General features: G+C 37.0%; 1 protein-coding gene across 2 annotated transcripts; it reads right to left on the bottom strand.

The window, feature by feature from the left end:
- Window positions 1–6088: 6088 nt before the first annotated feature.
- rib (BTB/POZ domain-containing protein ribbon) lies at window positions 6089–10666 on the bottom strand. Of its 2 annotated transcripts, none has more exons than XM_028177022.2 (2): window positions 10406–10666; window positions 6089–9477 (listed from the first exon to the last, which is right to left on the bottom strand). In XM_028177022.2, the coding sequence occupies exon 2, from the start codon at window positions 9458–9460 to the stop codon at window positions 7964–7966; it is 1497 nt and encodes a 498-aa protein (XP_028032823.1). In that variant the 5' UTR covers window positions 9461–9477; window positions 10406–10666; the 3' UTR covers window positions 6089–7963. The 2 variants fall into 2 exon arrangements, with proteins under 2 accessions (XP_028032823.1, XP_028032822.1); XM_028177021.2 differs by lacking the exon at window positions 10406–10666 and adding an exon at window positions 9905–10361.
- Window positions 10667–10971: the final 305 nt, after the last annotated feature.

Raw genomic sequence — 10971 nt, forward strand, 5'->3', positions numbered from 1 at the left:
TGGCATGCCTTAAAGTGTTTAAACCGAAAAACTAAAAAAATACAATTATTGTATTACAATATTGAAGTTTACCAGAAACTAATAATTTTGGGTTGAGCCACTTTAATTCTAAAGGTACAAAATAGTATTGAACACGTGACATTACCCGAATAATTTTGAAAGTAGTTGGTTCCCATTAAAATGCTGTTAAAATGCGTTGTATTTCATTTAGACGGTCTAATGCTAAAACATCACGTGCTACCAATATACGAGAAATAATATTATTGCTGCTCTCGGTGAATAAACGCCCTGCGAAGCGAGTAGCATATCTCAACTCACACTCACAATTCTTCATTTTTCACCGTATAGAACGTAAACTCGATTTGATTTTGATTTATTCATTTACAATTGAACAACTAGGAAAAAAAGATGAAAAGACATTTTGGAGGGACCGCGAGGAGCTAAATTGTGTGAATTGTTTTATTTTGTCTATTTAATGTTTCTTAGTTAATGCGTATTTAATATTTCTTCGTGTATAAGTGTAATATTGAGACCGTCCTGGCCTAAAGGTTAAGGCGTCCGGTGTATTCGTATCTTGCAATGCACCGGTGTTCTAATCCCGCCGGCGGGTATCAATTTTTCTAATGAAATACGTACTTATCAAATGTTTACGATTGACTTTCACTGTAAAGGAATAGCGTCATGTAATAAAAATCAAACCCGCAAAATTAATTTGCGTAATTACTGGTGGTAGGACGTCTTGTGAGTCCGCACGGTAGGTATCACCACCCTGCCTATTTTTACCGTGAAGCAGTAATGCGTTTCGGTTTGAAGGGTGGGACAACCGTTGTAACTATACTGAGACCTTAGAACTAATATCTCAAGGTGGGAGGCGGCATTTGCGTTGTAGATGTCTATGGGCTCCGGTAACCACTTATGATTAGGTGGGCCGGGAGCTCGTCCACCCATCTATGCAATAACAAAGTAACGTGGGTTTATTAGCTGTTTAGTATCTGTGAAAGTGCGAAAATTTAAAAAAAATAAACAAAACCGCTGGACGTAGCTTCTCGAAGTCTTCGAAAAGGTCCACTGAAAAAAATCTCAGTATATAATCAGCATTTTGCAGAGATTATATTTTATCCCATATTATCTGATCTCATTTCATTCCATGCCAATTGATTAATGCTTCAAATTAATCAAATCCATTTCACTCCATATTATCATTTTTCATAAAAAAAGATTAGGCTTTATGGCATGATACTTTTGCCTCTCTAGTTGGAAAAATAGAACTACTAAAGAAATACTCGATCGAAACGATAAAACCCACTAATTTGTAACACGCACTCGCACAAATGTCATTCGTGGTACTCATTTCGGTAAAATTACTCGGTTACGAGATCACAACGTTAATATGAACTCGCACTCACAAAATAACACCGAGTACGTTTGCCGCTAGGGGCGCTGTTCCAATTGCATACAAATTTGAGCAAACTGGCTCGCTAGTGAGAACGTTACAAAACTCGCACTAAGCACACTGAACCTACATAAGTACGGTACACATTTTGAAGTAGGTAATTGTTGTTATTTGTTCTGCTTTTTTTTAGTGTGGCAATTTCACATTATCCCACATTTGTGGGACATATGGAGGGTAGAGGTAAGGAGCACCATCTTGTATAGGGGACAAGTTGAAAAAGTGTCCATCTGTGTGCTTAGTGCGAGTTTTGTAACGTTCTCACTAGCGAGCCAGTTTGCTCAAATTTGTATGCAATTGGAACAGCGCCCCTAGCGGCAAACGTACTCGGTGTTATTTTGTGAGTGCGAGTTCATATTAACGTTGTGATCTCGTAACCGAGTAATTTTACCGAAATGAGTACTACGAATGACATTTGTGCGAGTGCGTGTTACAAATTAGTGGATTTTAACGTTTCGATCGAGTATTTCTTTAGTAGTTTTATTTTTCCAACTAGAGAGGCAAAAATATCATGCCATAGAGCCTAATCTTTTTTTATGAAAAATGATAATATGGAGTGAAATGGATTTGATTAATTTGAAGCATTAATCAATTGGCATGGAATGAAATGAAATGAGATCAGATAATATGGGATAAAATATAATCTCTGCAAAATGCTGATTATATACTGAGATTTTTTTCAGTGGACCTTTTCGAAGACTTCGAGAGGCTACGTCCAGCGGTTTTGTTTAATTTTTTAAAATTTTAAGTTTGAACATTATTATAGTTCTATTGTCACCTTTCTATTATCATCATTTCTATAATAATCATTGCTCTATGTCGCCAAGGCTACATTATAGAAAAATAATATTAAAGACAAAAAATATTAATCTATTCTCAATTTGACCACAGATTGATAAATCAATAAACAAAAAAAGTATAAATGCATGTGTGTGTGTGTGTGTGTCAAATACATGGTAATGTGTGTAAGGTTTTTTTATTCATTTAGTTTATTTTTTTATTGTTTATGCACAATTAAAAAAAAAAAAAATTAGCAATCTGCACTACTTCTCTATATTCTCTATGAGTGTGGGAAATTTCATACTTCTCCGTCCGCGCAATTTTCGTAAAAAGGAGTCCAACATTTTTGCTGCACGTATTACCTACTTAAAATGTAGGTTCTTAATAATAATACATAAGTGTTTTGAAATATAAAACTAATCTTAAATTTTTTAGTTATACCACTTCCATTCTAAGGGTGCAATTTCGTAAACAAACTTTGCCGTAATGGCGTAACCTTTAAAATACACGAAAACTGCCCAGCATAAACATATTTTTTTAGTAACTTTAATAGAAGTATTAGAATTAGAAGTTTATTATAGAATTTATTTAATTGTAATTACATATTTAGACATACTTAACATAATTAATCTTGGAATAGGTAATTATTTCAGCTTTTTTTAATTAAAGAAATTATGTTTTACATAGGTTTAATCTTTTACCCGTTGAACGTTTATAAAATGATTGTATTTACGGTAATAGTGTTGATGGTCTTCATTAGGTGGCCCAAATATACTAAAATTATTACGAGCATCCATCCATATTTATAAATGTGTAAAGAAGCAAAATTATTATTACATTGTTCAAATTTCTATATAATTTATAAATATAAATCTGTACGTATGTAGCTGTAAATATGTATATTGCGCGCGTGTGTGTGTGTGTGTGTGTGCGCGTGTGTATGTGCGTGTGTGTATATATTTCTATAATAGATAGATACACAGTGTGCAATTAATTTCGAAATTATTCTTGCCCATCTAATGGTTGTCTGGAAGAGATCACTCTTAGCGATAAGACCAAGAAAAAATGTTTCACAATATTTATTCATTTTGTGTACAATAAAGAATACTCTTTCACTGGTGGTAGGACCTCTTGGGAGTCCACACGGGTAGGTACCACCACCCCGCCTATTTCCGCCGTGAAGCAATAATGCGTTTCGGTTCGAAGGGAGGGGTTGCCGTTGTAACTATACTGAGACCTTAGAACTTATATCTCGAGGTGGGTGGCGCATTTACGTTGTAGATGTCTATGGGCTCCAGTAACCACTTAACATCAGGTGGGCTGTGAGCTCGTCCATCCATCTAAGCAATAAAAAAAAAAAACTCTATCTCGCTCTCTCTCTCTCATCAAACAACTCTTTAAAAAAAAGCAATGATTTAATAAGAATTAAATGAAAAAGCAAAGAAATAATATGTATTTACAACTAGCTAGACGTCTATAAAATTTTCTAACCGAAAAAATATATGTGTATAAACCATTAGAATAGATAAAACCTTAAAAAACAACATTATTATTAAAAACGAAAGAAAAAATCTTGATATTGTATTGGTTTCACGGCAAAATTTTTAGTGACTACTTAACTTGCTTGAAAGTGAAGAAATACTCTCAAAATCCATTAATTTGTAACTCGCACTCGCACATACAATAATCGAGAGGCTCACTTCGGTAAAGCTATTCGATACATGAGACAGCAACATAAACAAACCTTCTCTCTCCCACAAAATGAGATTCATAAGCTTACCACTAGGTGGCACTGATACAAACTCACACAAATTAAACATAACATTAACATCGACTGAGTAATTAAAAAAACTCGCACTAAGCACAGGTACATTACCCATTACCCGACTAATTATAAATATCGTTAGAAAGCTTGGCATTTCAATTAAACGCCTTAAAAAAAAACTTGCATGCTACCAATATAAAAGAAAAAATTATTGCTTCTAAAGATGAATAAACGTCCTGCAAATCGAGTAACTCGCACTCAGAGCTCCGCACGTTTCACCGTGAAGAGCGTACACTCGATGCGAGTCATTCGATTCGATTTTTGAAACTCGCACTAAGCCTACTGTAAACAGCAAATTATAGTTCGAAAACTCACCGAATTAGCGCTAGTGTAGCAAGGGGAAATAGTATGAATAAAGAAGAGGGAATGAAGTTAGGCCCTCAAAAAATTTTTTTTTTCCTATTTTATACTTATTTTCTATTAATACGTTTGTTCATCATTTGTTCATGATTGTTCACTGTTAATAATTGTTTGTTCTGCAGTTATTTATTTAAAAAAAATATTTAAAAATATACCTACAAGTTAGCCCCTCTAATGCAATTTTTAATATTTTTTCATCCTTAATGACTCGTAAATATTCATTTTCGATTGTTCTTATATAAAACACGTTTGTTCTCTTTCGAAATTACTCGTTTTTTGTTTAATTTACTATTTTTATTAGTTGAATAAATGTATGCAAAATATGTGTACTGCGCATGCGTCAACTATAATGCCTAAACTTTCTACGCGGTTTTAATCGTGAAAAAAAAACAAACATAAATCCTGAAGGAGCAATTAAGGAGTTTTTAAATCTTTCCACTTGCTACTATGGCGCCATCTTAATTTGCTGCCCTTCACTGGACACTTTTTATTATACTGCGATGGTTCTCCTTACCTCTACCCTCTATAGTGGGACAAAAATATTTAAATCCTAAGGGGCTCAACGCCCAAATTTTTATTTTTATTTTTTTGGTAACAGCGCCCTCTTATAGCGCTTTTGAGCAACAAGCAAAGACCGTTGCATCGTGACAATCATGAATGTATGTAAAAAATAAGAAAAATGTGTATTGAGATACTAGGTAGCGCTATTCAAGTAAAATTCATCATGGATGTCTATGTTATCCCTATTCCAACCCTCACACAAGTATCATTGTTCCTGAGTGTTTATTATGTACATACATATAATTTACTCAGTAAAAATATAAGTGATCATTAGGTAATTGCTAAATCATACGAGCCCTTACGGGTTCATGGCAAGTGTCTTGTCTAGTTCAGCAACAAAATTAAATATACATTCCAGTTTCAAGTGTAGAGCTTTCGTATTTTACTATAAGCGGTCCTCCGGCCTAACGTCTCAGTAGTGTGCAGGTTGTTCACGGTTGATTCTGTTGAACATTCTGCTGTATGCCCAGCACTTAACACCAGTCGCTCTTTGAACTCGCCTTTAGACTTTTGCAAAAAAATATCGAACTGCAGGTAACCTTTGGCTTCAGAGCGCGCTGTGGTTCACCAGCATTTATTACAATGTCTACAGCTGATTTGCTTATTTATGACCTATAATAGTCGCACAATTGCAACTATTGTGAAAGGTCATCCTTACACATACATTTATTTATTTTTTGGTCTAGGTGGACAAATAACTATATACATAAAAATAGAATCCCTACTATAAATTTGCTTGCAGTACTTACGTGATGTCAAACTTCCTTGAATAAGTCAGTGGAATCCCTAAATTAGAAAAAAAGGATACCAAATAAAAACAATGAAATATGTGCTATATCATATACTATATCTGATAGTTGCAACAGCTCAAGGGAGTCTGGATCGTAAGCTTCCACGTGCTGATCTAATATCATATATGATATATTTATATTATCAGTAGCTTAGTAGTACTTCAACGTTTACGAACATCGGTAACCATTTACCTTCAGGTAGGCTGCATGCTCTTCTGTCATCTGCCACTGACAATAAACAAAGTGTAGGTACAATGTTACCGTGATATTACTTCGACCGAAGTCAATACTGATTAAAATAGAAATACAAAGACATTTCGATATTATTAAACCTTTAATTGTATTTATAACATTATATTATATGTAAATATAAGTGATCTTAGTTTTAATATATAGAAACGAGACGAAAATGCCCGCTATAATATAACTTAGGTTTATAGACACGATGTAGATACTAAATATTTAAAGTACATACGATATCTTCAATTCACAACTTAAATATTAAAAGAAGAATAAAAGTGCACTTAAAATGATCAAATGTTTTGTTTACTTAACAAATAACATCACACTTAATAAATGTATTTATAGGCACAATAGTGGACATTTAATCATAATAATATAATAAAAATATAACATATCGATTCAACAAAACTGAGGTATATTATGAAAACGATATAACGGGTACAAATGGGTTTTCTACTTTTAGTAACTCCACTTACACTGACATAAAATCCTAAAGAATATATATTTAGTAGATTCCTCTGTGAGCGCATCGATCTAAAACACGAATGTGCATCATTACTACTGGAATGTCCTACGCACATAATGTCTTACAATGACGAAACAAAGGCACAAATTAGTGAGACCTAAACGTGTAGTTTCTACACACTCAACACGTGAGTTTCATCTTAGTAAATTATAGAGTTACGTATGCAAATACCAACTAGGGTAATTCTAGTACATAATCGTATCTATGGCATTTTCAAATTAGACTAAAATAATCAGTCTTCCAATCAATTACAAAATAATAAGTATTCGCTTATGATTACGATAAAATTATTAAATATACATTTAATTCAGAAATTAATATTACTGTAGATACGTATGCTATTAGTACATCTGAACACAATTTAATATTAAATCATATAATTCCAAATCAATTTTATCTGAAAATTTGATATGATCCGATTTTTTAATTGTTTTTTTTTATATATATATATGAGAAAACAATTATTAGTAAATATGTAGGTTTATGTGTATTATAAGTTTTTTTTTTGTTAAATTATCCTATAAAATACTACCTACTCACATAAAAGACGTTGAGCACTATTATCTAAGTGTTGACAAAATCACTTATATCTAACAAGAACCACCGTGCTTGTGCAAACAATTACAAACTACCGATGACAGTGAACACAACAAGGTATCGATCAACAATGAATATTAATTATGGCATTCTATACAAAAATAAATAAATCTAACCCGTAACTCAAGGAATTATAATTATTTCGTTCTGTACCTATAGGTCGCCATCCGCGATTATACAGAAATACTCGTAAACGTCGCGTCGCACACACGGCTAAATAGTTTTCCGTCCGATTGAAGAGATCGCAAGTTTGCTAACGGAACAGTTTAAATAATATGGCAATTATTGCGACGCTGGACTAGAGTTGAGCTGTAGCTAGCGTGAGGTAGTAGCGGCGTTTCAGTCTATAAACATCACAGTCGCGGACAACAAATTGCACAATAACTCGTCTAGGCGAACCCGCCTCAGGCGCGATGGCGTGGCCGGCACTGCCCTTCGGCCCTATGATGTTCCCGGTCCAACTAAAATTATTAAAAGCTAATTAAAGCTATCCTAATCTGCTATTTATTAACAAAGACGTAAACGTTATAAAACATAATAATCAAAGAAGAAATATAAACAAAAATAAAAATCACAATAACGCATCCTCGACCTTGTAACGGAAATTTTATTTCATTATCAGGCTCGGATGTCGTTTCGAAATAAATAGAGAAGAAATAAACAGGTAGTATGAAAGTGGCCGCGGGGCCCATTGCAATAGCCCGGCCGGAGCGCCCGGTCAGTGAGGAGTGCGCACGCGGCGCGTCCTACTAGTAGCCTACCAATAATGCCTTACGTCTATCTTTGTACGCCTAAGTCAGTCAGTCTTGATGTCTATGTCTATGAATCTCTCAATCTCTTTCACTACTACAATCTAAAGCAAAGTTTCGCGGCGGCACGATTACACCTGTAGGTGGGTCTAGATCGCGGCGACGAGAGACTGATAGATCTTCTACATGATCATCATCAGGCGGAGGTGTACGGGGCGACTGTGGCGGAGACCGTGGTGGCGTACGAGGAGCTAAAGCTGCATGTGCCGCAGCAGCCAAAGCCATGGCATGTAATGCTTCTCGACCCCCGTCTCTTGTAGCTCCTTCCAAAGCTTGTTGCAGAAACGATGGGTCTATCAATGGTGTGGTAGGATTGCCTTCATCATTCCCTCCAGCTCCAGTTAGTCCATAAGGAAAAGCAGCTCCATTGGGTTCTCTCTTGACCCCGCGACTCATTGGTCGACTCGTTGTTATGCCAAGTTTCTTCACTTTATCATACAACGTACGTGAAGGAACGCCGTATTTGCGCGACGCTTGCAGAGCGCTCATACCGTTTCTCACACATTCTATGGCGGACAAAATGTCAGATCTTGTATATTGTTTGTATCTTTTCCATTCGGGTTTTTGTTGTGGCGGGACATATGGTGCTAGCCCAGCTCGGACATCATGTTGAAAATTGGTCGGTGGCGGAGACGGGTGGAAATTACGTGGGGTTTCCTCTTCAAATGAACGTTCAGTATATGGAGAGTGTGCATCTTCAGAACGATCTGATCGATGAAAGTGGGGCGACGAAGCACGAGACGATAATCTACGTGGGCGGTAATCGAAGGGTCTTTGGGGACTGGAAGCTCTGTCAGTTTCATGTGCTGACCCATTGGAGTGCAAACGTGGCGGAACACTTTGCTGATTGACAGGGTGACATACTAATGAAATAGGCTGCGATGAATCTACAGGGGAATTCTGAGCGAGCACGTTTCTTAAGATAGGGGTGTCCCGAGTGGCTAACATACTCGATAGTTTCTTCCGTTTGAGTGGGTTCATATCAACCGAGTCGTACGCAGCAGAAAGCACGGGGGCAGTAGGTGGCGGCGGCCATCTTGAGGGTGGTGCAGGTGCCGGTGGTGATAAGCTGGAAGGAGCAGCGGGTACAACTCGAGGCGGCGAAGCGCCAGGAGTCCGTTCTGTGTTGCCGGGCTGCCTACGCAATTCCGTCATATCGAAAAGACCCTTGACTTCAAGTTGTTCAGCAACTTTCATTATTCGGGGGATATGGGCTTGTGTAACATTAACTTCACCCGTGTACATATATTCAAGGAGCGCTCTCATTTCGAAATCCTTAACACCCGGGAACAGAATACTGCAATGATCCATGGGCACATCGGCTAATATGGACTGGAAATACGGGGAGTTAGCAGCGAGGACAACTCGATGCGCTTTAAATGTTACTTGGTCATCGACCACAAGTGTACAGTCCACATATGTTTCCCCTTTTATCAGAGCCTCTAGGATTTCTACTAAGTTCGTCTTGTGATGATTCCATTTTAAACAGAAAGTTTGTTGACCTTCGTTACTCTCCATTTTTCTCAATTGCGCTTCTGCGAACAACAATTGTAAATTTAAATTTAGTAAAATGCGGCGTTTATTCTACACATTCGAAAAAGACAAGCGGCGACCATTATAATTCCTGACAACAAAATAGAGAGCTGTGACATCACTGAACTGCAAACGTATTATCATAGACATAGTTTTCATCACAAGGGAATGCCAAAAAAATATTTTAATTCCTGATCACAGACTTCGGAAAATTAAATGCTAGAGTAAATTAAATTTAAGTTATGCTAGGAATTGAAAAATATTATGAAACCTAGCAATTAAATTAAGATCTTAACTTTTAATCATGTCTTATGTAAAATATTAAATTACAAAAATTCAAAATTTTTAGGGATTTTCATTATATTTATGGAAAAAAGCGTAATAAAATAAAACATTTTCGACTAGGTACACGATATAAATAAAACCCACCTTGAGGTATGTCGTTGTATATAGGGGCGGGATACATTGTAAAACTTATTCACATATAAGCACTAAACTGATAAATTAATCCGAGTGCGTGTAGGTCGTGCGCGTCAAGAGGAGCACTGCGATAGAGTGCGAACGTAATGCTCGGTGTAGCACGACTGCTCAACTGCACCGCCCTGCTCCGTCTACACATTACGCACCATAGCCCTTCTATACTGATAAATTGACTTTTTACCTTTTATTCGCCAGGTATAATCGAACTTAGGGGACCGATGAAAGCAGTCACGCCGGATTCCCTCCTGCTTATATATTCAGCACCGCGACAACTTATTATAATCTAATCTCTATTTCTTTACTTTGAAAGTTTAAATTTATGCGAACGGCTGTTTATTTAACCTATACACATACAGAAGTTTATTAGTTTTTTTTTATATTTAAGGTCTACGAAAATTGTAGCACTGCTACGAAACTACATCTAGCATAAAGATAATTTACGCTACTCACCATAAAAACAGAATCCGTGCACCTATACTGCTAATGAGATACGAATGTACATGTATAGATGAGTCATATGAAAATGTTTGCACTGTCACTAGAAAGTTTTAATCACGTTCGGGGTTGTTTCGCGTTAATAGTGGTTTCGCCCTGAATGTGTGGGGGCGGCGTGCTCTCGCGAGCGGCTGGCGATGACTGTGTGTGTCTGGTGGCTGCCGCGCTGGGTCGCGGGCCCGCCAACGCCGCGCCCCGCGCCTCTTGCGTGCGCTTTTTACGCACGTAGCGCAGCGCAGAGCGGAGTGCAGTGCAATTGCGTGCGGGCGAGAGGGCGCGGGCGGTCCGCTCCCGACGAATTGCAGCGCGGTGAGGAGGGTTCGCGGCTCTGTGTGCGTGAGTGCGCACGCGCATATTACGTGCACGTTGTTGTTGTGTGCACCGCGAACAACTCGATAGCACAGAGCCCGCTCTACAGAATAAAGTATTTAAAGTATAATTTTACTTAAAACTTCAGTCGCACCTCACCAGAGTTTTAAGTTTAGTTTCCTACTCAAAAAATGAAACGCATGACTTGGTTA

The sequence above is a fragment of the Bombyx mandarina genome, chromosome 13, assembly GCF_030267445.1.
Source record: "Bombyx mandarina strain Sakado chromosome 13, ASM3026744v2".
Taxonomy (NCBI): domain Eukaryota; kingdom Metazoa; phylum Arthropoda; class Insecta; order Lepidoptera; family Bombycidae; genus Bombyx; species Bombyx mandarina.

Bases quoted from the DNA above. Each gene is read 5' to 3' on its own strand.
- rib (XM_028177021.2), bottom strand. From the start codon at position 9,941: ATGTATCCCGCCCCTATATACAACGACATACCTCAAG. The intron at 9,478-9,904 runs GTGGGTTTTATT...TGTTGTTCGCAG, and splicing joins ATACAACGACATACCTCAAG to AAGCGCAATTGAGAAAAATG.